General features: G+C 42.1%; 2 protein-coding genes across 2 annotated transcripts; both read left to right on the forward strand.

The window, feature by feature from the left end:
- The first annotated feature begins 6,116 nt into the window (after nucleotides 1-6,116).
- LOC105927621 (SIX homeobox 4a) lies at nucleotides 6,117-13,154 on the forward strand. The gene is made up of 3 exons (XM_012864487.3): nucleotides 6,117-6,994; nucleotides 8,393-9,093; nucleotides 12,302-13,154. Exons 1-3 carry the CDS (start codon nucleotides 6,261-6,263, stop codon nucleotides 12,913-12,915), a joined length of 2,049 nt encoding a protein of 682 aa, XP_012719941.2. The 5' UTR covers nucleotides 6,117-6,260; the 3' UTR covers nucleotides 12,916-13,154.
- Nucleotides 13,155-20,395: 7,241 nt separating this feature from the next.
- six1b (SIX homeobox 1b) lies at nucleotides 20,396-22,821 on the forward strand. The gene is made up of 2 exons (XM_012864486.3): nucleotides 20,396-21,275; nucleotides 22,110-22,821. The coding sequence occupies exons 1-2, from the start codon at nucleotides 20,716-20,718 to the stop codon at nucleotides 22,402-22,404; spliced, it is 855 nt and encodes a 284-aa protein (XP_012719940.2). The 5' UTR covers nucleotides 20,396-20,715; the 3' UTR covers nucleotides 22,405-22,821.
- Nucleotides 22,822-25,327: the final 2,506 nt, after the last annotated feature.

The raw sequence follows: 25,327 nt of genomic DNA on the forward strand, positions 1-25,327 counted from the left end.
TCCAGCCATGCATTGTCTTCCCTTTTATGAGGTTTTTTCATGGGGCAACAGACATCCCCATCGACGTCTTCCAGCTCACATGTATCCTCCAGCGAGTTCATGGTCTGCCCTGAATCTCGTCCCACACTCCCCATTCGTCATAAATTTCTGGTAGGATGGATCTCTTTTAATCGCTTTGAAGATAGGCACGTGGAGAAGAAGTGACTTTTTATTGCAAAAGCTTTGTCTGGTAATTTAGCTTCTTGTTATATATTTCAAACCTAACATCATATACAACTACTGCTTATGTTAAGAATTCAATTCAAACTGGTAATTATTCCCAGTAAGTAAAGGAAATATGGTAAAATAGCCATTTTCTTTCCTTTTTTTCCTCATCTTCTTTGCAATATGTTAGAAAAAAAAATCAAGCTTGAGACAAACTTTACAAAATTGTTACCTTAGTTAACGATTATGTTGAAGTAAATTCACTTTAGTTTATTTATATAGCCTTGATTAACAGCTAACATCATTTCAAGATGCTTTACAAGACAAACAAGTACATTTTTATACACAGACACAATTTAAAAAATCCAATCATTTTAGAGTCATTCATCTAGTTTTCAGATATTGTACACACCAAAGTTGTATTGTTGCAAACATTTACCATCTTTCTACTTCTTATTTTACATTAACTTCTGCATCGGCTTCAGAATATGCTTTCTACTCAGACTATTTTATCTTATGTGTTTATGTGTTATGCTTTAAGCTTGACCAGGATTCAAAGGAAGAAGTGACGCTGCTTCTCAATGCCACGTTTCAGACTAAATCATGGATGTCCAAACTTTTGTCATGTGGGCCAAATTCATCATGTCAAAAAAATTAAAAAAAAAAAACTATCACAAAAAAGGATATCGTTTTTTTGAACTGCTCAACAAGACATTAAGCAATGTATGAAATAAATTTGTAAATCACAATGGATGGATAAATTATGGCTATCCTCAGCAATCAGAACTGGATTTGGGTCACTCTTTGAAAAGAGTTCAATTGTTTAGTTGATTAATTAAAAGATTTAGATGCACCAAAATCTGCTTTTTGAGTAAAAATCACAGGGCAGATTTGCTCTTTTTTTCTTAAAAATGCAAAGATAATGCAGAACGCCATGGTTATTGAATAACAACTTTGTTTTCAACATATTTTCATTGTTAGAATATTTTGCTGGTTATAAATTTTCCTAATTGAGCCACAAAAGACCCCTGAGGAAATTTGCATTCCTCACATATTATTGTTATTATTATTGATAAATACACTTTGAAAGTGAAAGCAGTATGTTTGCGACACTTCATGATTTTCCATGTAATGATCTATATAAATTATTTTTACAGACGTGGATCGGCCATAAATGTCTGAAAGGAGCAGAAACTCAAACGCCAGCCGGTCAGCTCACAGCTTTGACGCTAAATCCAGAGAAAAGCATCTCAACATTCAGATTTCCTGAGGATTAATCCCTAAAGTCGACCCGGCTTCAGAGAGATGCTGCTGCTCTGCGGTTCGGTTCGGTTCGGTTCGGACGGGTTTTGGACTCACAGCGTGTGGCCGCAGACGTTGACCATCAGCTTCAGGGACGGGTTCCGATACTTGGTGGTTTTGCACCTCGGGCAGCCCTGGTCGTCCATCTTTTTCTGTTATGTTTCTCCTTCTGTCTGCAACACGCTTCAGAGAAATGTCAACATCCGTCAGCCTCCACTGAAGGCGAGCTGAAGCGTCACACGTAGAACGCTCCGACTGGAAACGCCTTCAGTAACATTAGTTCCTACTCCGCGGACAGCCGTAGTAGAGGAACTGAAACACTAATTATACGATCTATCTATTCTAGCATCTAATCTATTGATCTATTCTATACTATCTATCGTATCGTATCGATCTATCTATCTATCGAGCTAGCGATCGCTCTCTAGCGCTCTAGCGGCTCGCTCTCTGTCGTCTCGCGAGAGCCGAGAGCGCGCTCGCGCGATCAGCGCGCGAGAGCTCGCTGCGTCGCGCTCTCTATTATATATATATAGATATAGATATATAGATATATATATATATTTATAATAGATATATACACTGAGCGTACACATATATAAGCCAAAACTCATATCTACAATCAAATCTTCTGTAGTAAGCGTGGCCCCCAAACATTTAATCACAACCATAGCTCTAAAATGTTTATATTTGCTTATTGAAAATGAGAATATTATTACATTTGATTTGACCATTTCAGTAAAATTCAAATAATAGATTTTAATGGGACATTTAAAGGAATTGGACAGTTTATTTTGTAAAACTGCTAAGAATAATCTTCATCGTTTCATTGTTGTGTTAACAAGGCTATAATCTGACACTTGAGCTTGAGCTCAGCTTGTTCACAAATAACCAATCATTCATGACTGCTTTTAAACTCAGCCAATTAAATTTGACCCCCTCTCCCAGATTCCACCAAATATGTGATGAAGCATTGTTGTTGGTGGTGAGGGTCTTACCAGGAAATCAAATTCTGCTTAAATAGTAAATGGACTTCACATAGCGCCAGTCATATTGACCACTCAAAGCACTTTGCACTAGAGCGTCATTCACCCCATTGCACTCACAAACACGCACAGATTCAGACCCAATAAGCAGATCAGTAGACAGTGCCTTACCCAGGAGGACGTCAAGATGTGACAGGGGGAAGCTGGAATCCAACCAACAACTTTTGGTTGCAAGGGGACTATACTCTTGCCACTGAGCCAAAGTCACTTAAAGGGGACATATCATGTAAAATCCACTTTTTTGAGTCCTAAATACATGTTGTTGTGTACTTGGAATCAGTAGGAATGCAGAAAATGTCAATGTTGACTCTCCAGGTGCTGCGTAGGTATCTTTTTATTCTTTTAAGATTTTATTTTTCAAGCCACCCAAATTTCTTTTTTCTTTTTTTTCTTTTTTTTTTATTACGTTCTCTAAACTATTACATCACAGTGTTTGCCATGGAACCTCTAAACGAGGTCATGGACTTCCAGCTTACCAGTCTTGCAAATCCACCATTATTTTTTTTCCCAGAGCAATTTTGTAGTCCAAGCTGAAGGATGCCGAATCAACAAGTGGAGAAGTTTTTGTTTTTTCATTACACCGTCCCCCAGCATACTACAAAAATGCCCGAACGGAGTGGAGTTGAACGCTCTGCAACCTGGAGGGGAGCAGGGTGTGAAGTGCAACCTTGAGATTTAAAGAGACAGCACTAAAACGAGTTGCTCTCAGACGCACCTCAAAACAGGGGAGGAAATAGGGGGGCATATGGAGGTAAATTAATGAGGATTTCAGGCCAAGACATTGTAGTTCCACTTTATATAGACCACAAACAAATGATTTCAATGTGAAAAGGAGGAACTGAGAAGCACGATATGTCCCCTTTAAGGCTCTGTATACAATCTTGGACTAGTTCTGCACTCTACCTTGTGAAATTTGTCTTTTTTTTTTTTTGGAGATCTCTTGTCCACAGCCCCTTTAGATGGCATCACAGACTCTCTGGCAGATAAATCCATCCACCTCATCAACAACTGCAGTTCCATTTTGGAAAAAAGCCATCCTGCAGCATGATGCCGCCACCACCATCTTTCATTGGAAGTTAATTTGTTGCTGTTGTGTGTTGTCTTTGTGCCAGAGATATATCTTGCAATTAAGTACAAAGGTTCCAGTTTGGCTTCATCGGGCCATAATTTATTATGGCCCAATGCAAATGCAGATTTAAGGAGATTGCCAAGCCTGGAAGTTTTCTTTGAAAGACAAAAAAAACAATTCTGCTTTGTATTTTTCAGACATATTGTACGGAAACTAAACGAGGCTGTTGTTTTATGCAGAAACCAGGATTTGTTGGAAATACCTGCGGTTGAGTCAACGTTTCTGTTGGCCTCTTGGATGCTTACCAAACCAGTTTCTGGCTCATGTTTTTATAAATTTTGGACAAAAGCCCAATTTTTGTGTTGTTCCTGATCTCCCACATTTTTAAAAATTGATGATTACTTTTGATGATTAGGTTTACTTTTCTTTAAAGTATATTCAAAGAGCACAGGTCTCTCTTGGAAATGACACAATGTGTCTCAAGGGACTAACCTATATAAATAAATGAGTAATTTAAAAAAAAATAGCCTTTTGTACTTTTCTCCTGACTGTCCAATGACTTCCTTTGAGACTTAACTGGAAAACATGACTTTAGCTAAATGACGACATGGAAAAGTCATAATTTTCCAACCCCATTGGGTCATCAGACAGATTATTGCATCTTTTTATACTTAGATTTTTTTTTTTTACTCTGCTAAATGTTTAGGTTTTCCAGCTGAACTGTACAGAATTGGGTTAAATATTGTCAAAATGTTGCAATTATTCATCAAAGTCTCTTTTTACCACCTGCCGTTATAACATAAGCGTGTACACTCTGCTTATGTAAATACAGTTGGAATAATCTTGTTTCAGAGACATTTTTCTTTTTATTGTAAAATGTATATCTTCAAAAACTTTATTGTTTGAGATCTTCCAAACTGGTCACAGTGACCAGTTTGGAAGATCTCAAACAATAAAGTTTTTTTGAAGATATACATTTTACACGGCCAGAGTAAATCACATTCTCAAAAGTAATGTTAATTTAACTGTCAATGCAGGAAAAAAAAAATCCAAAGTTTATATGGCATATTCCATGTTTATTCATGTATATATGGTTATTCATTTTAAGTTCTATGTTGAAAATAAGTGGGTATAGACAATGGATAGATGGGTGGATAGTTGGTAAATGGTCCCATTAAACCATCTTAAACTTATTTTATTTAAGGGAATAAAAGGTCATTGTGATACAACTGTGTCATTGTTGCCTTAGATTTCTGCACAACAGTATAAATAGGATGAAAGCAGAGAGTTGCAGAGAATATTGAGGAGATATTTAATATTTAAGGCAGCAAGGCTTCTTCATAGTTAAGAAAAAAATATATCTAACATACTCTTTCCAACAATGTTTGTCATGTTTTTATCCAAATAATCTATTTTTATTAACGCCTTCAGTTTCATATTTCTGTCAGTATGGTGCAATATGTTGAACTGCAAAAGAGCACAAATAAAATCTAAAAGATTAATTAATTGAACAGTTGTGGATTACATTTTTTAAAGATTATTTCTCCAAAGTCTGCAACAGGTGACAGAAATGTTGATATGGCAGTTTTGTGAATCTTCTCCGGTTTATTACCAGTATAAACTCATCACAACCAGTTTACTACCATTTAATTCAAGGTTTATGTTAAACACTAAACATTTAGAATTATACATACACGTGAAAAAAAATCTAGATTTTCATTGTGTCACATTAGATTATATCAGTATTTAATATACATTTTAAAGTATAGCTGTTATTCTAAACAGGCCAATAAAGCTGTAAGAACTTGTAGATTTGTCATTTTGATGCTTGCCTTTAAATAAAGTGCTACATTCTGAAGATTTGGGGTGTTCCTTTTTAAAGCCTGACCATTAAAGTTTACCTGAAGTCTAACTCTGGAAGTACCTTATCTGCTGCTTTGGTGAAATGGTCAGTTTGAACATAAATATGAGGGTGGTGCTTTTGCAGGAACCGTAATGTGCTGGTAGAATCTTGATCTGCTTGTAACAATTAAAACGTTTGTTTCAAATTTAAATTCGTTCCCAGTAACAGAAAAAAAAAGATTTTAAACGGCAATGTGCACATGTGGAGTAAGATTGAAATCAGTCCGTATTTCTTTGTGATGTTTTGTTTGCGTTTTCTTTAGAGAAACTTAATGAGAGCACTCCCATATTTCCCCCTGGGTTTCCCTGCCTTGATGTGGGAATAAAAACACTTTTGTGCATACCTTCATGCAATGCAGCTACTGAGAACAGAGGCAACAAGAACTTCCCGTTCCCACGATCCCAGGAGCACTCACCTTGCACAGGTGAGCACCGGGAATAAAGCCGTGCTGGAAGCTCCGTGACTGACAGCTGAAAGCCAAACATTCGCGCATGAATCGCGCTTGCTCCTCCCTCGTGGGGCCCTCAGCGGCCAATGGCGTGGCTCTCCTTCAGATAGACCCCAGCGTATCTCCCTCCAGCCCCAGTCCCCGCAGAGTAAAAGTCACGTTGGAAGGAAGAGGGGAGAGAGATATCTGCTTACAGCTGCTGTCAGATATCCGATCGGGTTCGCATGGCGAGGAGGTAACCTGATCGAGCGGGGAGGAGTGACTTTGCCAGGGAAGGCTCGAACAAAAAAAATGTCTTCTTCTTCTGCCGGAGAGGTCACGGCAGTGAATGACATTAAGAGGGAAAATGTGAAGGAGGTGGATACGCGGGAGAGCATCAAGCTGGTGGCGCTGGACGCGGCGGAGTTGTCCATGGAGCGCACGGCTCCCAACGCCGACGCGGTGCGCACGGAGCTGCTGGTGAGCGCCGCTTCCTCCCTGGCTTTCTCCCCGGAGCAAGTGGCGTGCGTGTGCGAGGCGCTGCAGCAGGGGGGCAACGTGGAGCGGCTGGCGAGGTTCCTGTGGTCCTTACCCCAGAGCGATCTGCTCCGCGGCAACGAAAGCATCCTGAAAGCCCAAGCCCTCGTTGCCTTCCACCAGGCTCGCTACCAGGAGCTCTACAGTATTTTGGAGAACCACAGTTTTAGTCCGTCCAACCACACCTTTCTACAGGAACTGTGGTACAAGGCCCGGTACACGGAGGCGGAGAAGGCGCGTGGGAGACCCCTGGGCGCCGTGGATAAGTACCGGATCCGGAGAAAATACCCTCTCCCCAGGACTATCTGGGACGGCGAGGAGACGGTTTATTGTTTCAAGGAGAGGTCGCGGAACGCGCTGAAGGATCTCTATAACCAGAACAGGTACCCGTCTCCAGCCGAGAAACGGAATCTGGCCAAGATAACCGGACTCTCCTTGACCCAGGTCAGCAACTGGTTCAAAAACAGGCGGCAGAGAGACAGAAACCCGTCGGAAGCGCAGTCCAAAAGGTGAGGGAACAAAGGAAAACACGATGCACACTTTTCGTTCTTCATCTCAGACTTTTTTTTTTTTTTTTTTACCGGCCAAAAAGATCTGTGCGTAAAAGGCGCATCAGAACAATACATTTAATAAATTCAACTTCACACTTCTCTTTGTAAAATAACCCAACATAACTTTCTGTACAGAAAGAGCATTTTAAGCTCCTTATCCCTGACTGGTGCGTAAAAACATAATAATTCTGCCATTTAATCGTTTAATGGCTGCGAATGTCGCTCCAGACGCCGTATAAGCGTGGACGTGTGAATTATTAACAGGCGATAGTTAAGGAACAGAAAAAGCTTTAGCAGCACGCTTTTAATGTTTTGAAATATGAAGCTGTTGCCGTTCAGATCCGGTTTCAAGCGAAGCCGAGAGTCATGGAAACCAGAGGCAACAGAATATCGTCAAGCCTCAGAGTTCCGACTGACTGACAGCCAGGCGGGAGGAGAAGGTAACTTTGAACAAAGAGTTCAAAAGGCGACTCTGGATGAGCCTGTGCGTGAACACACAAAGATCAGAACATAAATTATTTTCATGATGCCTTTTTTTCCCCCCCTCTCCTGGACTAAAAGGATCTCGGAGCTTCCATCAGCTCCGCTTCATCTTATAATCCCGCAGACACACACACACTGAGATGTGAGGGTTGGTCTTTTATGTTTTTCCCTGTGTGAACAAAGATGACGCACACCTGGTGGAGCTGACCCCTCCTGCCCCCCCTCGCTCTCCCTCACTCATACACAGGCACAGACAAACGTCTTTATATCACTACAAAGATTAATATTCATGGGAAAATGTTTAGAACCTGTGGATTCCTTAAGGGGCCCACATGTTTTTTTATATATATCTACAGTGGGGGTTTGGTTGTGCGTGTGCGCGCCTGTTTTGGAGGGAGGGAGGGATGGAGGGAGGGAGGGGGGGGGTAATGGGGTGAGAAAGCAGCTGTTTTAATCAGTCTTTATAAAAGGAGACTGTTGAGTTTTTTTGGTTTTAAAGACGATAACTGCTTAAAACTTAAAATGTGGATTTAAGTTTAGCTTCTAACCGGGTGAGGCCGTTTGCTGTTGACTTTTGCCCCCAGAATTTATTGCGCCAAATGGTTGCAGGGTTGTTGCTTCTGTCAGAGCAGCTCTCCATGAGGTAAAAGGGGGCTCCGCATTCACAAACAGGCAGCTCTTTAACTGTGTAGTAATACAGATCTGCAAAAGTTCAGTCTTTCATCTCTACAATCTTTTATTCTTTACCAGAAAGAGAGAAAAAACACCTTCATGTCAGAATCGTTTTCTTCCTTTAGTCGTACAAAATGTAGCGCCTTAGCTTTTGTTCTCTGTTTTCTGACCTGTCTTTTTTTGTTTGCTTTCACCCTGCAGTGAGTCTGACGGAAACCACAGCACAGAGGATGAGTCCAGTAAGGGACAGGAGGAGCTGTCCCCTCGTCCTCTCTCTAACTCCTCAGACGGAGTGATAACCCACGGCAGCCTCCCAGCTCAGACAGGACCTCTGGACGGCGGGGTCGTCATCCAGCAGATTGGTGACATCAAGATGTCCACAGGATCCAGCGGCGGCGGCGTCTACAACGGCAGCCTGGCAGCCACTAATACCTCCTCCGCCATGTTTCACAATGGCGGCTCGTCCTACCTTCACTCACCTGGAAACATCCTCTTCAACGGGCTCAATCTGGGCATCCAGCCTCTGGCGTTCAACCCTCTGAGGCCGCCCGGCGGGGTCCTGCTGGGGGGCTCTGGGGGGGACATGCACATGCAGACGGGCCAGGAGAAGGGACTGGGCGGTGCCGAGGAGTCCATCTTGCAGTACTCCTCCTACTCAGGCTGTGTGAACGGGTCGGAGGTGAAGCTGGAGGGGGTTCACACCATGGCGGCCCAGAACGGAGGCTCATCAGTCCTCACCTTCAGCTCGCCGTCTGGAGCTCTGCAGCTCGGCGGCTACAGTCTGGTCCAGGTACCGAGTGGAGTCCCCGACAACGATGGCAGCTCGTTGCTTAACAGCGACGTCGGTCTTCCTCCTCTACAGCTGCCGTCTGCTTCATCTTCCTCAACAATCACACAACAGGGTGAGCGCCTGACCCATAATATTACGTTTGAAAACATTTGTTGAAGTCGTTTTTAAAATTATGAATAAGATGCAGAGTTGTAATGTGGTCTGTGACACAAATAAATGTATTTTTTGTCAATATTCTAACTAATTTGGGGAAATGTTTTCATAATATTCTTTATAAATTGATGCTTTTAGCTTAAAATATACATAAAATTTGATCCAAGGAAAATAATATTCCATTTTTATAAGGTTAAAACAACAAAACTAGTTTTTTTCACTCTTATTTGATAAGGCAGGAGTGTAGTAATTATCAGTCTTGTCTAAATGCCTTTAAGGGCCATAAACCAACCAATCCCACTTATTTTTAAAATAAAACCACTTTCATTATTCATCATAGGGGTGGGCAATATGGAACAAAAATAATATCTCTATATTTTTAGCCTGAATACCAATACACAATATTTATCTCGATATGTTTTCTTTTCATAGAGTAATTATAAAAAGGCATCTCTGAGTCAAAGCTTTATCCCAAATGTCTCACAGGCACTTTTTTTTAACAAACAGCTGTAAATAAATATGAGAAACAGCTGAAAAATAACCTACTGGAATACATAAAAGTATAACTATAACGCAACAGAGACCATTTTGGTATAAATGGTATAGTAGTCTCATCTTAGATCTCTTTTTAAAATACCTCGATATTTTAATAATCTCTATATATTGCTCAGCCCTAACTCATCAGTGAAGTAAATTAATCTAAAACATTAACTACGCAATTCCTGAAAGTTTTAATCAGTGCTTAAAGCTGCAGTTATATCTAAGAACAAGCCGATAATGGGTCAGTTTTGCATTTTATCCCCCTATAAACCTTTCTCACCCACCTCCTGCTGTTACCACCCAACACATCAGAACCGCTTCATTAGCCTCTCTGGGTTTAGGCTGCAGCACATGCATCTTTCTAGAAGCGACGATCTATTTAGATGAGTAAAAAAGGAGCTCCGAAGTCACCTTCATTATGGCGTTGCTCTCCAGCGCAGGCAGTGAAGGTGTGTTCAGCAGCAATGAAATGCATGAACAGGGGAAGAAGAAATTACAGCACTTAATGTGACATAAAGCAGAGAATGGAGAGCAGAAACCCCCACCAGAAAAGCAGAAAATTACAGCTTCCCTTTGAGTCCTGGCAGACTGGAGCATTTGTTCTGCGGGGCACAGCGGGGTCGGGCTGAAAAAGCACAAAGTGTGTGGGACATGCAGCAGTAATTCTGAGGAAAAGCTCTGTGCAGAATGTGGCGCTGCTATATTTTCATTCACAAATCGATCACTGTGTTACTACTTCATCTACCGTGCCATACTCCAGATGAGCAACAGCCTCTGCTCACAGACTTTTATTACGCTTTTTTTTTTACTTCATTTACACATCTTGGGGAAAAAAAATCCTATTTTTTTTCTTTTTACGATTGCTTAATTCAACTGAAGGATTTTTATATGCATCTGTGAGAGCCTCGGTTTATGTTTATTCCTGTTTGTTTATAAGGTTTCATTCATTGCTGGTGTCTCCTGCTTCGTGTTTGAATTATGTTGGTTGTTTTTCTGTTTTACACAATGTTGTTTTCTTGCACGTTACTTTTAATTAAAAAACATAAAAAATCTGACCCTGGGTCTCGATAAGATTTACCTGTTGAATTAAAGGTAATGTTAAAAAATAAAATATAGGTGTGAAACAAAAACAAATCAGTGAGATTTAAACAAGAGACAGAACCGTTGAAACTAAATATCTGCATAAACTGCATTAAAAGGCTTTTTTCTCTCTTCATTGTCTGATAATAAACCAGTTTAAACTGTTTTAGGGCAATTAGGTTTACTAAAGTCATTCTCAAGTCATCACGATTAATTACAGAGACATATTGTTAGAAATGTTTGTAGTATTATATTTACTTTATTTAGAAGTTTACCTAACCAAAAATAACCATCCCCTCTCACATTTGGTATGACCTTGTAAGCTTTTGACAGGGTAATTCTAGGGGTGGGGCACGATTAACAAGCAATATTTGACTCAGTAATGATAACTTTTGACAACTAAATCAATAAATAGATACAAATAATCAAATCAGAGGTAGACTTACTTATTTTGACTTTGACCTTGTACCAGGACCGCTGTAGCTAACATTAGCTTTGGAGTCTGAGGCGTTTTGTATTGGGGGTAATAATGCAGGCTTGAAGTGCTGGACATCCTCTGCATCTTCTTTGTGGCTGAGAAACGAACTTTAGCGCCATTCCTGTCCTCTACCGGGCTGGAGTGTGGCCATTAGCCTCGAACACATCATCTAAAAAAAAAAACAATCTGAAGAAATCAGTAGAGATATGAGGAAGAAAACTCTGGACCTCTATGGCTCCCATTCTTCCTTGGGGTATAATTTCCAGATGTCTGAAGGTGGCCAATCCGTCTGGTCGAACATTCATGCACAAGTAGAAACATCAGGGAACTGTTTGTCTTTTAAATCTGAGCTCAACTCTGAGGTCCGGTGGTGGCAGCATCATGCTCTGTGGGTGTTTTGCTGCCAGAGGGACTGGTGGGCTTTACAGAATTGATTGCACATTATTTGCACAAGCACAAGCAACATTGCCATTCTGATGGACTGGCGACTGGTCTAGGATGCCCCCCTGTCTCTCAACCAACGACTGCTGGAGATAAAGTAGCAGCTCCCAACCCCACCCCCAATTTATGACAAAGAAATTGGTCTTCCAAATGGACAATGGCCCTAATTGTACCACCAGATTAGTTGCAACGTGCCTTAAGGACAACAAATTCAACGTTCCCAAGATCACAAAGCCCTGATCTGAGTCCCATAGAAAATATGTGGCCAGAGGTGAAAAGGTGTGTGCAAAGGAGGCGTCCCATAAACCTCACCCAGTTCCACCAGTTTTCTCCGGAGGAATGGGCAAACCTCCAGCAAACTGCTGTGAAAACCTGAGGAAGGACGCACAAATGTTTGTTCTTTTCCTTTTGCTAAATCCACACAGTTTCAAAGAACATTCTGTCAACTGCCAACAAAATGCATCAGAAGAACATTTTTAGTCAAATTGTACAAACAATTAGGGATTATATAAGAATTTACCATAATTAGACCATTAAAAGAACGGCTGAGACATGTTGTACCTTGTGCGTAAATATTTGGTTTTAACTGTATTTACTGTTTTTTTTTTCTTTTCATTTTTTTTTACAGGCAACATGTCTCTGACCAACTCAGCAGTGAGCTCCTCGAGTGAAGAGTCATTCCAGGCCCAGGACAAGCTGACGATGACATCTCTGCACCACAACACCGTCCTCTACAGCATGAGCAGCCAGGCGGCCATCAAGAAGGAGCCTCTGGATGGGGGCATCTACTCCTCGTACCACGCCGGGCTCCACCTGGACGCCAGCGGTCAGATCAGCTACGCCGGCGCCGACTCGGGGCGGATCTCCTCCAGCCACGGCGCCACCTCCACCACCGACGCCGCCGCCGTCAGCTCGTCCAGCTCCGAGGCGGAGGTCTACACCACCCTCACCAACAGCACGCCTCTGATCGGGCAGACGGAGCCGGACAGCCATCACCACCTGCAGCCGACGGAGTACCTCGGCGCCCACGAGGTGCACCGAGGCACCCCGTCCTCGCACCTGATGGGCCCCGGCATGAACGCGGACTACATGAGCCTTTCAGAGAGCAAGGCGGACGGCTCAGGGCCCGGGGGGATGAACGAGATGGTGCGGGCCATGTGCGGGGAGCTGGAGGCTGCAGAGGGGAAGGAGCTAGCCAAACTACAGACTGTGCAGATGGACGAGGACATGTCAGACCTTTAACCTCAGACTTTGAAGCACTCACACTCACCTGAGCAGTCCTATGATGAATCTTTTTACTCCTCGGCGTGTCTGTGTGCGCGTGTGTGTGCGTGTGTGTGTGTGTGAGTTTTTAAGCATTGATCTCCTTTAAATTATTTGCTTTTATTTGACTTTTAAGGTGCACTCTAGTCAGAAAGGAGCCGTGTAGACGGTCTGCTTCGGGTCATTGTGAAAATTTAAAAACAAAAAGACATTTTTTTTTAAAAGAACCCACCCCCCCCGTTCATGGGAAGATGCATCGGGACTGTTTTGAGCGACAAGAAGTAGCCGCTGCGCGAGTTCGAGCCTCGTTTAAATGGGCATTTTTATAGACAGCACCTGCTGCTTCCCGTTGAGTGGATGTGATCTGCAGAAGCAGGTGCTGGAATGCCTCGGGTCACGTGACCGGGATGTTCCTCCAAACCTAATGCGTCATGTGGGTCGAACCAAAAAGGTCAGTCTGGAGGGGGAAGAGGGAGAAAGTTATGAGTTGAACCGCTTCACTGAAGGACTGGAAAGGGGGTCGGTTGACAAACACAGAAAGGTTGCTGATTTAGGAAGAAGTGTCCTTCAGGAAGCACTTTAATTTAATCTAAAAGCTTCTCAAGTCAATGCAAAATGCTGCTTTTGTGCTTTATAACACCTCGGAAACCTTGACTGTGGAAGAGTGAAGACAAGCGTGCCTTTCTGTGACTAAAAATACTCGACTTCGTGGCTCTGTCTTTGGCATTTGCACTACCGCCATGACATTACGGTGTTTGAAACAACCGCTGTGCTGGACTGTTTGTCATGTGTGACACATCCAGAAGAAATGCCCACTATTGCAGCCCCGGCTCCGGTTTCATGTCCCCCTCATCGGCTCATGACACAGACAGAGATGATGACGTCTTTCATTCTGAGCTGTTTATAACGCCGCGGCTCGTAGTGTCAGGGTTCCTACGAACCGAAGTCTGGGAAAGGATTGGAATTTGATTTCAGCGTTTTCCAGGTGTTCATGAGTGTGAGAAAAGGAGATGAGTTTGGAGGAATACTGTTTTTTCCAGACTTTTTTCGTATCATATTGTCTAGACGTACTATCTTTCCTTCCTTTCTTTCTTGTGTTCTTTCCTTCTCCCCTTCTTCCTTTCCTCCCTTCCTTCCCTGTGTTTCCTCACTCGTTTCCTTCCTTTTTCAATTCCTTCCCCTTCATTCCTTGTTTCTTTCCCTGCTTTTCTTTGCCTTTTCTTATGTCTTTCTTTCCTTCCTTTCTTTAGTTTCATGTTATTGGTGTCTTTCTTTCTATTATTTGTGTCTTTCCTTCTTTGTGCCCTTCCTTTGTTCCTTTCTTTCCTTGATTGTGTCCTACCTCACATCCTCCTTTGGGTCCTTCCATACTTCCTTATGTCCTTTTTTTGGTGTCTTTTATTATCTCTTTTTCCTTTCTTGTGCCCTTGCTTCCTTGTATCCTACCTCATTACTCTGTTCTGTTCTTTACTTTCTTGCATCCTTCATGTTTGTCTTTCCTTCCTTCCTTCCTCCCTTCTTTCTTTCATTGTGTCCTTCCTTCTGTTCTCTAACTCCTGGTGCCCTTCCTTTCTCTCCTTTTATCCCCTCGTGTCCTTTGTCCCGTTCTTCCTGTTTCTGGTTTTTCCAGTTTCCATACTTAAAGGTTAACCACTGTAGAAGATAAATTCATAGCGTTCATTATGTTTTATATTTTGAAATGAACATAAAAAAAACTGAAAACTGTCTGGAAAGCTCCTGAATTTCTTTATAAAAATGTGTAGGAACCCAAACTACCTTTTCTGTACCCTTCCCTATAAAGCCAGACTGAAACAGCACCAGGGTGAGTGTGTTTCAGACAAAAGGATTTTCTGTTGCTCCAAACTTAAAACAGAGAGATTGTAATCATTTGTCTTTGCACAGCATCAAACCATTTCATTAATACGAGTGCCTTTTACATTTGCTGTGGGTGATTCAGTCAACGTGGCGTCGGGGGTCAGAAGGTCTAGCATCAGACAGAAGGAGGCCATTTGTCCAGCGACTCTTAAGTTTTCCAGACAGGACCTGAGGTTCTCACAGTCATAGGTGAGCATGTTTCCTCCTTACAGCCAACTCATCTCATGTTTTCATGCCAGAGACGCTTCCCGTCTTCAGGACGTCTGAGTGGACCTTTCAGTGAAAGATTCCTCAGTGATTTAACGGTACAAACCAAAAATTATGAGCAAAAAGTCTTTTTTGTTGTTGTTGTTGTTGTTGTTGTTTTTGTTTGTTTTTTATCTTAGTTTGAATTATATGTTTGTTATCTGAAATTATGTGAATGTATTTTTCTAAATCTATGTACTGCAATAAAAGTTTATATTTATAAAAATGTAAAAGAGGCCGTTTTATTCCTTTTTGCGTATGTGATTCACTGATGACCCACTAACATTGTGAGATTATGGAGATTTTAGTGACACAGTAAGACTGTAAGGAATGCCAGTTTACAACAAAAAGCACATGTCCTCCCAATATTTAAAAGTCCAGTGTTGCCAGATTGAAAGGACGGGGAAGGGGGAGGCTGCTCGCAGTAATCCAGCAGACCTTCTGCAGCTTTCTGCAGACCTGCAGTGATCGTTTGCACATGCTTGGCAACCTGGACTTCATTAGGCCTCCTTTTCTCATCTCGGCCTCTGTAATTCAAATAAACAGCAATGAGATTTCCAGAAGTAAAGCTCCTCTTGGGTGGGGGGTCTGTGGCGTTCCTCAACTCGGTCCAAACCAAAAGCTTTTCCCCTAAAATGAAGGCCAAACCCCACCAGCCCCTGGTATCTCCAACATATGGAGACACGAATGTGAGCTGCTGTCACTCACTCAGCTCCCAGTGCAGATTTGGGTTTGGATTTATTGCACATTTGTATTTTCCGTACCCAAATATGTATACGAATATGTATAAAATGTGGGCATGGAGATAAGATTGAGGCAAAAAACTTGGAGAAAGGATTCAGCAAATAAATTTGTTTTTAGAAGTGTCTTCATGGTGGATTGACTGGATATGAGCTCACCGATGACCTGAATAAACAGAAGCTGTTTGTCTGTGCTCACTGTTGAGGAGCTGGAGGGAGGAGGGGGGGGGGAAATGGTAGCAACTATAGCGGGAAAAAGGGAGGGAGAGGCAGGCACCCAGGATAAGGTTACCTGTGCACAGGTGACCTGGTCGCCATGGGCAGTGGATTAGCTGATTGTTGGGTATCAGGTAACTCCTCCTGTAATATTGAAGAGGGTGAAAACAGCTTTGTTGGAGCCCTGAACAATATCCCATTTGCAGCAAGAGCCCACAGTCTGCCGCTCTCACGGGGAGGGGGCCAGAGGACAAACTCCAAATTCAACCTTTTGTGTTCAGAGGAGAACAAAGATGAAGCTGACTTGAACATAAAGTAAAAAAAAAAAGAAAAATACAATTTTTTTTTTACGAGGTTTTTTTTTAACCTCATATCGTTGACTCATTTTTATTTGCGCCACAATTTAAACCGAAAAACCTAAAACCTGCTCGTCCGAGCTGTAAAAGAGAGGGAACTAATCCCAGAACTTTGGCCTTATTAAAAACAACGACCCCTGATCTTTCAGATGGTTTCAAAGTTGACATTTAATGCGGCGCAGCAGACTGCAAGCCACATGTAACATGACCTGGGGAGCGAGGCACTCCACCACTCTGCGTCCCACTAATGAGAGGCCAAGGGGTCAGCGTGGTACCAGCCGGCTGCAGACCCACCACTTTTAACCGAGCCGGTTCTGACAGAAACGTCGCCTGGTTGCTCCATAAATGAGCAGCGGGAAAGCCACTCGGACGTTTTATTTCAACCATAAGACAGCAGTTGGGACTTTTCTCCACTCCTGCGGCGGAAATACGTGCAGCTATCTGCTGTCGCCCATCACTCAGCTGAAAGCATGCAAGCAGCGCATGATTCACAGATTCGTCCTGGATGGCAGGGACAGAGAGCATAACTCATGAGGACAGTTTTAAGCGCGCGTGTGTGAAGGAGGGGGGCAGCAGCAGCAGCTGTGAGGCAGCATCAGGTCCGGTCAGAGGTGTTTCCCAAAGAGAAACCAGCAGGCTGTAACAGGAGCAGGAGCCTGGATGGCCGGAGAAGACCACAGCTGCTGCATGACTCCTGAACCACCACCGCCACCAACAACAACAACCCATCCTGGCCTGTGTGACTGCACAGCGCCCCCTCCCTGCCAGAAGCTACATGGGAGCTGCGTTGAAATCCTTCATTGTGTCTGTTTGTGTTTGTCTGCCTGCCTCGTTTGTTTATTTACCAGCCCTGCAGCCAGAAAGGGGAGCCTCTTTAAAACAAATGTCCTCATCTGCACACCCGGGGTGTGTTTACCGAGGCAGAGCTCTGTAAAAGCCGCCTCTTAATTGCATATTTGTGGAGGTGGGTCCTCTGAGGAAATGCGTAATGATTTTGATGGTGGTGGGGGTTTGGGGGGGCTAACCTAACCCCAGCGCACTTGTACCAGGTCTAATTTTCCAACATGACAGGAAACTCTGTTAAGCTGATAATTGCAGCTCCAATTTCATTTAACTCACTCATGTCAACAGTTGTGTTTTGTTTTTGATGGAAAGGAGCGGCGCCTTTTCTTCCTTTTCTGAGGATTTACTGAATGTCTCCAGCTTAATAAATGCTCCAACATTTCAAAGAATATTTAAAGCATTTCTTGGGGAAAAAAGATGCATTGTTTACAAATGACGCATTTATATTCGATTTGTTAGATTATAATTAGGGAAACAAATGCGAGAATGCATTTTATGTTTAAAGACATCACTGTGAGGCCTGTTTTGAGTTTAAACCTTATAGAGATAAAAAATATTATAATAATTACTTATCTGTTCCTGTAAAACAGCTGAAATCTCACTTTGGTTTCAGATAGAGAACAGCATCTGTTCATTAAGGCAGAGGTCCATTCATAGAAAGAAAGAAAAAAAATAACCCCACCATGCGGGAAACTGCAGTTTGTTTTTCATGGTGACATTTTTATTACCCGTTTTCCTTTTTTTAAAAATACAGCTTTTTCTGCCCCTTCATGTGTAAAACCCATTTTTTGTTGTAAAAATGTGACTCTGTCGACATCATTTCTGTAACATGTCCTAAGCAAGTCTCCCTGCAGTTTAAATGTGTGAAAACCAATTTGAAACAAACGGAGGAATGCCAGGGCTGATTTCTTTCTTTCTCCTTTTTCTCTTCTTTTTTTTAATGATGAAAATGTTCTGAGTCACTAAAATCTGAACATCTAAGATTTCAGCAGCCCCGAGCGCACAAAAGATGCCTTTGTGTTCGTTTTTTAAAGTTAATAAAGAGTCCAGAGGGGGGAAAAATGGATCCTTTCTGCCTGTAAACCCCTTTCTGAGAGGAGTTCCGAGTGATCGACTACCTAAGGATTGCTTTACTTGTCCGGGTTGTGAGAAGGCAGCGCTGGCCGCGGAGGTGGAGGAGGCGGAGAGTCCACATCTTGAAATAATCTGGCCCCCCGGGCTGCGGGGTTAAAGGAGGAGGCGCGGCGCAATGTGGTAGAGATATTAGAGAAACCCGAGAGCCGCTCATCAGACAGCTCATTTACTGAAGCACTGAGGTTTTACACAGCCCAAGACCCAGCCTGAGCCCACTTCAGAGTCCACATTCCGCACAATATCTCCTGCACAAATACGCGCACTTGACACCTTTTTTACGCACCCAAAAATATTAAAAATGTTAATATATATATATATATATATATATATATATATATATATATATATATATATATATATATATATATATATATATATATATATATATATATACTAACAACAGCTGAGCTTCAATTGGGGTCAAATTTGTGTTCTTTTTTTCTTATGCAATTCACTTCAGGGGTTTGTCTATTTATTTGTCTGAAACAAATATTGATTTGATATTAAAAAAAATATATTTTTTGTGACGTGAAGCTTCATCACCAAGAGAAACCTGACGCGTTCAAGAGGAAAACAGCTTCATCTGGATCACTAAAAGTAAAATATTGCTGTTCTTTATCCCTTCTTCAATCATTGCCATAGAAAGAAAAAAAATATATAAGTGGGACTAACAAAAATAATCAATTTAGGTTATTTCCATCATCTGAGCAGCTCTGTGTTCTTCACGTGTCATATTTAATTTCATTCAGATTCTTCTTTAATTATCTTCCCATAAATTGCCAAGATAAATAACTAATAACCACAAGATCACCCGTTACAAACATTTGAGATCCACATTTAATCTTAACACTGCTTCATCCTTACATATAAATTGCGATTTCTTGGGAGGGTGGGTTGGGGCAGGGGGATAAAATTATAAAACTCTTAATAAAGCTAAAAAGTTATGCGGAATGAAAGCTGAAGGGAAGCTCTGTTTCAGACTTTTGGTGCAGATAAAGAAACGTGATCTGTGAGGCTCAAACCAACAACTGCACCACCAAGAAGCAGTGTGGCTCAGAACTCATTTACTAATGGATTGGTTTAATGTTTCAGCCCACAGAAAACACTGGAGCCAGTGTGGTGCCCGTCTAATCTCTGAAATATAAATGCGCACAGCAGGAGAAGGGGGGGAGAGGCATGTGGTGATGTAGAAATGTCCCCTTTTTCTCAGTCTGACATTAGAACATTTTACATTTGAGATGGCCTTTGGCCCAATGAGCGGCGAGTGTTTTAAATTCTTCCCATTTGAAATCTCACGCTGAGTTGGATTTTATTTTTTTATTTCAGTATAAGTGTCCTGAATTTTCCGAGTTGAGGTTATTAGCCCATTCTTCTCGCCAAATCTCACAGCCTTAAAACATGTGGCGTTTTACACCAGTCACACTCACACATGCGCACAGACACACTTTAAGTGGCTGATTTCCTTCTGGTGGTCTATGGCCCATAACTCCTCTGGCAGGTAGTCTAGGTTGCTCATAAATAAGCGCGTAATGGACCCACCTATCATAGTCATAGGAACTTATTAAGTTATACCGCCCCATAAAATAAACAGCTCCTGCGATTTATCGAAGGACGAGGAAACAACAAAATGCCCCGTTTGCTTGTGTTTATGGCGGTTTGGACCACATGCCGCAGTAAAAGGGTCAGAACCAGAACTTCAGAAAGAACTCAAAAACAATCAGCTGTCTCTGATGGCTCGTTTCTGGCGGTGTCTCCATTCAGATCGGGTATTTAAGATGAATGTCGTTGGCGATGTCTATGTGTGCATCCACGTTTAAAGACGTCATAAATCCAAATGCGTCCTTTTGTGGTCTGTGTTGAGAGGACTTTTGCTCTCACCTCTGGCATGCATAATTATTTTTCAGGAGTTATAATCTAGAGTGTGTTTTAAGAGCTCTGTAATAATTGATTTGTGTTTAGGTGCTGCTCTGCTCCCTTAGGCTGCAGCGGCAGAGGGACTGTGGGGGCGGGAGGTGGGCTGCGCTCCTATTTCAGCCCCTGACGCACTGCCTCTGGGGAGGAAACGGAGCTGCAAACTCAGTCCTGCTCTGCTGTACAGGGTGCAGGGCAGAGGGAGAGCCAATCATCGAGACGCACAGGCTCCCTTTAAGCCTGACATATCTCCAACAGGAACAAATTGTCCCAACAATCAACATCCCGATCTGCTGCGCGCATCAGGGGTTGCAGACGAGCGGATTGCCCGCACAGGCCTGCGCAGCGTGGACGGACTGCGTGGATTTCGCCCCGACAAGAAGCCGCGGGACGATCCGAAACGTTACTAACCGCTTTGGATACCAGGGATTTTCGGCGGAGGTGTGAGCTCGGACATCATGTCGATATTACCGTCTTTTGGGTTTACGCAGGAGCAAGTGGCGTGCGTCTGCGAGGTGCTGCAGCAGGGAGGAAACCTGGAGAGGCTCGGCCGCTTCCTGTGGTCTCTGCCCGCCTGTGATCACCTCCACAAGAACGAAAGCGTCCTGAAAGCCAAGGCGGTGGTGGCCTTTCACCGGGGGAACTTCAGAGAGCTTTACAAAATCCTGGAGAGCCACCAGTTCTCTCCGCACAACCACCCGAAGCTGCAGCAGCTCTGGCTCAAGGCGCACTACGTGGAGGCGGAGAAGCTGCGCGGCCGGCCGCTCGGAGCCGTGGGGAAGTACCGGGTTCGGAGGAAATTCCCGCTGCCCCGCACGATCTGGGACGGCGAGGAGACCAGCTACTGCTTCAAGGAGAAGTCCAGGGGAGTACTGAGGGAGTGGTACACGCACAACCCGTATCCATCTCCGCGGGAAAAGAGGGAGCTGGCCGAGGCCACGGGACTGACCACCACGCAGGTCAGCAACTGGTTCAAAAACAGACGGCAGAGGGACAGAGCCGCCGAGGCCAAGGAGAGGTGCGTTCAGCTGTCACAGACACGGAGCTTCCTCCAGCATCCAGAATGTTACCCAGAATTTCACTCATTTCTGAAACAAATTCATGCTCTAGGCGCAAAGAGTTAGAGGTGGAAAATTACATTTAAAAGCGACTTTTTTTCTGACAAAACTTGGAGCAAAGCAGCCAATCTCTTAACAACAGAGTTATGTGTACGCACTTGGATTTATTCCGGTTTATAGCTAGAAAACGGTGCAATGAGTGAGTTTTTGTTCTTTTTCCAATTTTTCAGCTTTCAATATCATTGCGTTTTTGACTCTGCAACATAAGATTAAAGGGCAAAGCAAAAGAAATGAAGCGTCAAGGGGGTGTTTATAAGAGAGTTAATATAATATTATGTCCGATTGCTTTAATTTATGTCTAACTTTTAGTAATTTGGACATTTTAGTGCAATTTCAGATAAATTAAAACCAGTACTGGTCATGTGATTGCTGAGTGCGAAGCTGAGTAAATATTATTTCCTTGTTGTCAACCGATTGAGTCCCTTCAGAGAGATTTGTTTGAGCCCGAAGGGGCTTTAATTATTGGGCTGAAATTTAACTCCAAGGTTTTCCATATTATCTAGATTAGCTGTATTATTTTTTTCTAAAAGAGTGTCGGTTTAAGATATCAGAATAAAAATATTATAATAAAGTTTGTTTTTAATTGGTTTGTTGGATCAAGTGGATTTATCAGAACGTAAGAAGTGAAAACAGTTTTATCCTAAAAGAAAGTTTTGTTGTGCACACTACATAGAAAGTAAAGTGTCTTTTCTCTTCACACGCAGTGAGCATTTTTCCCCCCTTGTGATTTGCAGAGAGAACAGCGAGAACAGCAACGCAGGCGGCAACAAACAGAACCAGCTGTCCCCTCTGGACGGAGGAAAGTCTCTCATGTCCAGCTCGGAGGACGAGTTTTCTCCGCCCCAGAGCCCCGACCAGAACTCTGCGCTCTTGCTCCAGGGCAACATGAGCCACCCCGGGGCCTCCGCTTACCCCATGTCCGGGCTGGGGGCCCCGCAGCCGGTGCACGGCATGCACGGACACCCGCACCAGCTGCAGGACTCCTTGTTGGGACCTCTAACCTCCAGTCTTGTGGATTTGGGCTCTTAAAGAGACCATCAGAAATAGAAGAACAACAATCAGGAAAACCAAAAAAAAAAAAAAAAAAAAAAAAACAACCGGAGAGAACTGATGCGTGAATCAGATTGTATGAAATAACACTATTGTAGCCAACCTCACGATATAGACTGACGGCCTGTCGTTAAATTTTGGTTAGAGCAAAACTCCTTAATGCGCTTATTCTTCATCCACTGAATGGATGTTTGATTTTTTTGTTTTGTTTTTTTGTTTCCTGAAAACTCCCTCTTAACTGATGAAACACTTAACAGGATCAACCACCTGCTTAATTTATGATATTTTGTTAAAAGAACAAAACAAGTATAGCAGCCTCTTGCGACGGAAACTAAAGGAGGTAACGTTTTCATTAGAGCCATGGTGATTAGTTTCCAATAAAACAAAATCAATGGATCTGTCTCTGTGTTATTTGTGAATTTAGAGGAAAAATAAGAAGAAAAAACAGGAAATAAGAAAACTAAAAGGAAATTAATACCTGGAATAATTATTTATAAAATGTGTGAAGTAAAAAAAAAATGTAAACAGCATCACGAAGGTGGGAATTTAAATATTTTTGGGTTATTTTTCTGGGCAGATTAAATGCTGAGCTGCGGGTTATTTACTTTTTAAACAGTAAATTAGGAAGGAGGCGAATTTAGAACAACATATAAAAGGGAGTCAAGAGCAGCAGCTGTCGGTCTGTGTACACAAGAACCAGCTCGGTTTTTTTTTTTATTGAAAATCCAGCCTCCTCCATAACGCATGCTTGACTACAGGAGTTTTTTTTATTCTGTGTCCCTCTCGTCATTTTCAGCTGCGGATCGTTGGCTTTTTGTTTTCTTTCGTCTCTCCCAGAGTTTGTTCTGACGGTTCCGGGCCATGGGAAAGAGCCACTCAGCTCCTCGGATATTTCAGGGAAAAATACAAACAAACATGTTAAAAAAATTTAAACAATGAAGTTCATAATATTAGAGCATAATATTCATAATTATTATTATTATTTCAGGAGTGGACAGGTCTGTAGTTCCCCCACCCCCCACGGTGCTCCCCTCTCAGCTCATGTCAGAGTAAATTGTTTTGAGCAGAGAGCACCGAGGATTTCCTGAGCATAATCTGAAACAGTCGCTGCCTGCCTCACTGGCTGATTGCAAAGATTGCAGGAGCTGCAGGGGCTGCAGGGGCTGCAGCACCCACAGCATCAGCGGACGGGACCCGGGGGTGTTCTCTGCATCCCAGAGGCCTCACTCTTTTACCAGCCTTCCCCATTTCTCCTGCATGCTGTTGGTGTTCCTGCAGCAGCAAACTGCGGCTGTGTTTCACTGTGTGTATGTCAGACTCTGCTCAGAGCTAAATGTGATTTTCTTTAAAAACAGAAAACTAGAATCATTGTTTAACAACATGCATTTTTACATCTTACAGTAGGGACAACTATACCTGCAAGTAGGACCTCCTGTGATGTCTACATTTTATAGATGCTGCTGCAACGCTGTATTCATCATTAGCTCAAATTAATCTTTTTTAACTCATCCAACTGATGTAAAATCTTGCAAAACAAAACAGGGCTACCAGGAATGCAGAATGCAGTGTAACAGAGTTGCAGCAAAGCAAGAAGTACAGAAAACAACAACGTTAAAAAAACTTCTCTGTGAAGACGGATTTTCTTTTTGTCTCTACATCTTGATTCCAGCAACATCCAAAAGCTGAAGCCACAACGAAGAAGGCGAGGAAGAAAATTTAATAATGTATTTAACATGCAAGAAAGGTTTTTATTTAATTAACCTTCTGTTTGAATCCACATTTAGAGTGTTTTTAACCATAATTGGCAAAGCCTTTTTATTTAATGAGTATAATTTTTCCCCCTAAATTATACTGTTACCCTTGCCATTAAGTTATGAAACAAAAAGCTAAATCCCAGATTAAAATATATATATATATATATATATATATATATATATATATATATATATGTAAGACTTTGCTACACAAAGGAACTATTTTAGAAAATATAAAATATGAGATTAAAAGGATTTAGCCAGGTTTTCTCCTTCGGGTCCAAACAAAAAGGATCCGACTGCAACAAAGACACAAACAATAGAGGCCAGAGGTTTGGAAGGAAAGTCTAATTTGTGCAAAAAGATTAGAGCTTAATTGATATATTTTGCAACCAAATAAACATGAGTATTATTCAAAGAGTCACTTATCAGTATGCATTTTATTATAAATATCAGGCATTGGAGGGTTTCTTGGTTAGACTGTGTTCTAGTTTCTCCTCTGCCTTTAACAGCAGCATGTCTTATTCATGTAAACTGTAATTATTTATATATATATATATATATATATATATATATATATATATATATATATATATATATATATATATATATATATATATATATATATATAAATTTTACACAGAAGTTCTGACTTGTGTGACTCTCCGCAGCCCTAAAGCTAAGACCTGCCTTTCTTTTCATTTCTTTTAATATTTATTCTGGTCTTTAAAGGGTAAATGCAGTAAATGTACGCCAAGATCCACATAGCTCAGTTTGTTTTTTAGGAAAGGCATTGTGAACCGTATGACGCGCAGAACGTTAATCTGTACAGGAATTAACTTTCAAACTGTGACATGTGGAATAAAAGCTATATTTTTGTTATATTGGTATATACTGTTCATCAGTATCCAAATCCTTCCTCCGATGCGGACGTTGTGCGGAAGCTCTGCTTGTTCCTTTGATTGTAACAGATTAAAAACCAGGTGATGGGAAAAGCCACAGAGCAGATTCCTCATACCTGCTAATGTAATGACAACATGGCCGGCAGAGCTACAGACGCTGTGAGGATTAAACAGGCTCTGTGCCTGCATGACAGGCAGAAGTTACCAGAGTCTCCTCCAGGAAGTCCAGGAGACTGAAATCAATCT

This window comes from Fundulus heteroclitus, unplaced genomic scaffold (genome assembly GCF_011125445.2).
Source record: "Fundulus heteroclitus isolate FHET01 unplaced genomic scaffold, MU-UCD_Fhet_4.1 scaffold_819, whole genome shotgun sequence".
In the NCBI taxonomy this organism is placed as follows: domain Eukaryota; kingdom Metazoa; phylum Chordata; class Actinopteri; order Cyprinodontiformes; family Fundulidae; genus Fundulus; species Fundulus heteroclitus.

Bases quoted from the DNA above. Each gene is read 5' to 3' on its own strand.
- LOC105927621 (XM_012864487.3), top strand. From the start codon at position 6,261: ATGTCTTCTTCTTCTGCCGGAGAGGTCACGGCAGTGAATGACATTAAG. The intron at 6,995-8,392 runs GTGAGGGAACAA...TTCACCCTGCAG, and splicing joins TCGGAAGCGCAGTCCAAAAG to TGAGTCTGACGGAAACCACA. The intron at 9,094-12,301 runs GTGAGCGCCTGA...TTTTTTTTACAG, and splicing joins CTCAACAATCACACAACAGG to GCAACATGTCTCTGACCAAC.
- six1b (XM_012864486.3), top strand. From the start codon at position 20,716: ATGTCGATATTACCGTCTTTTGGGTTTACGCAGGAGCAAGTGGCGTGC. The intron at 21,276-22,109 runs GTGCGTTCAGCT...TGTGATTTGCAG, and splicing joins GCCGCCGAGGCCAAGGAGAG to AGAGAACAGCGAGAACAGCA.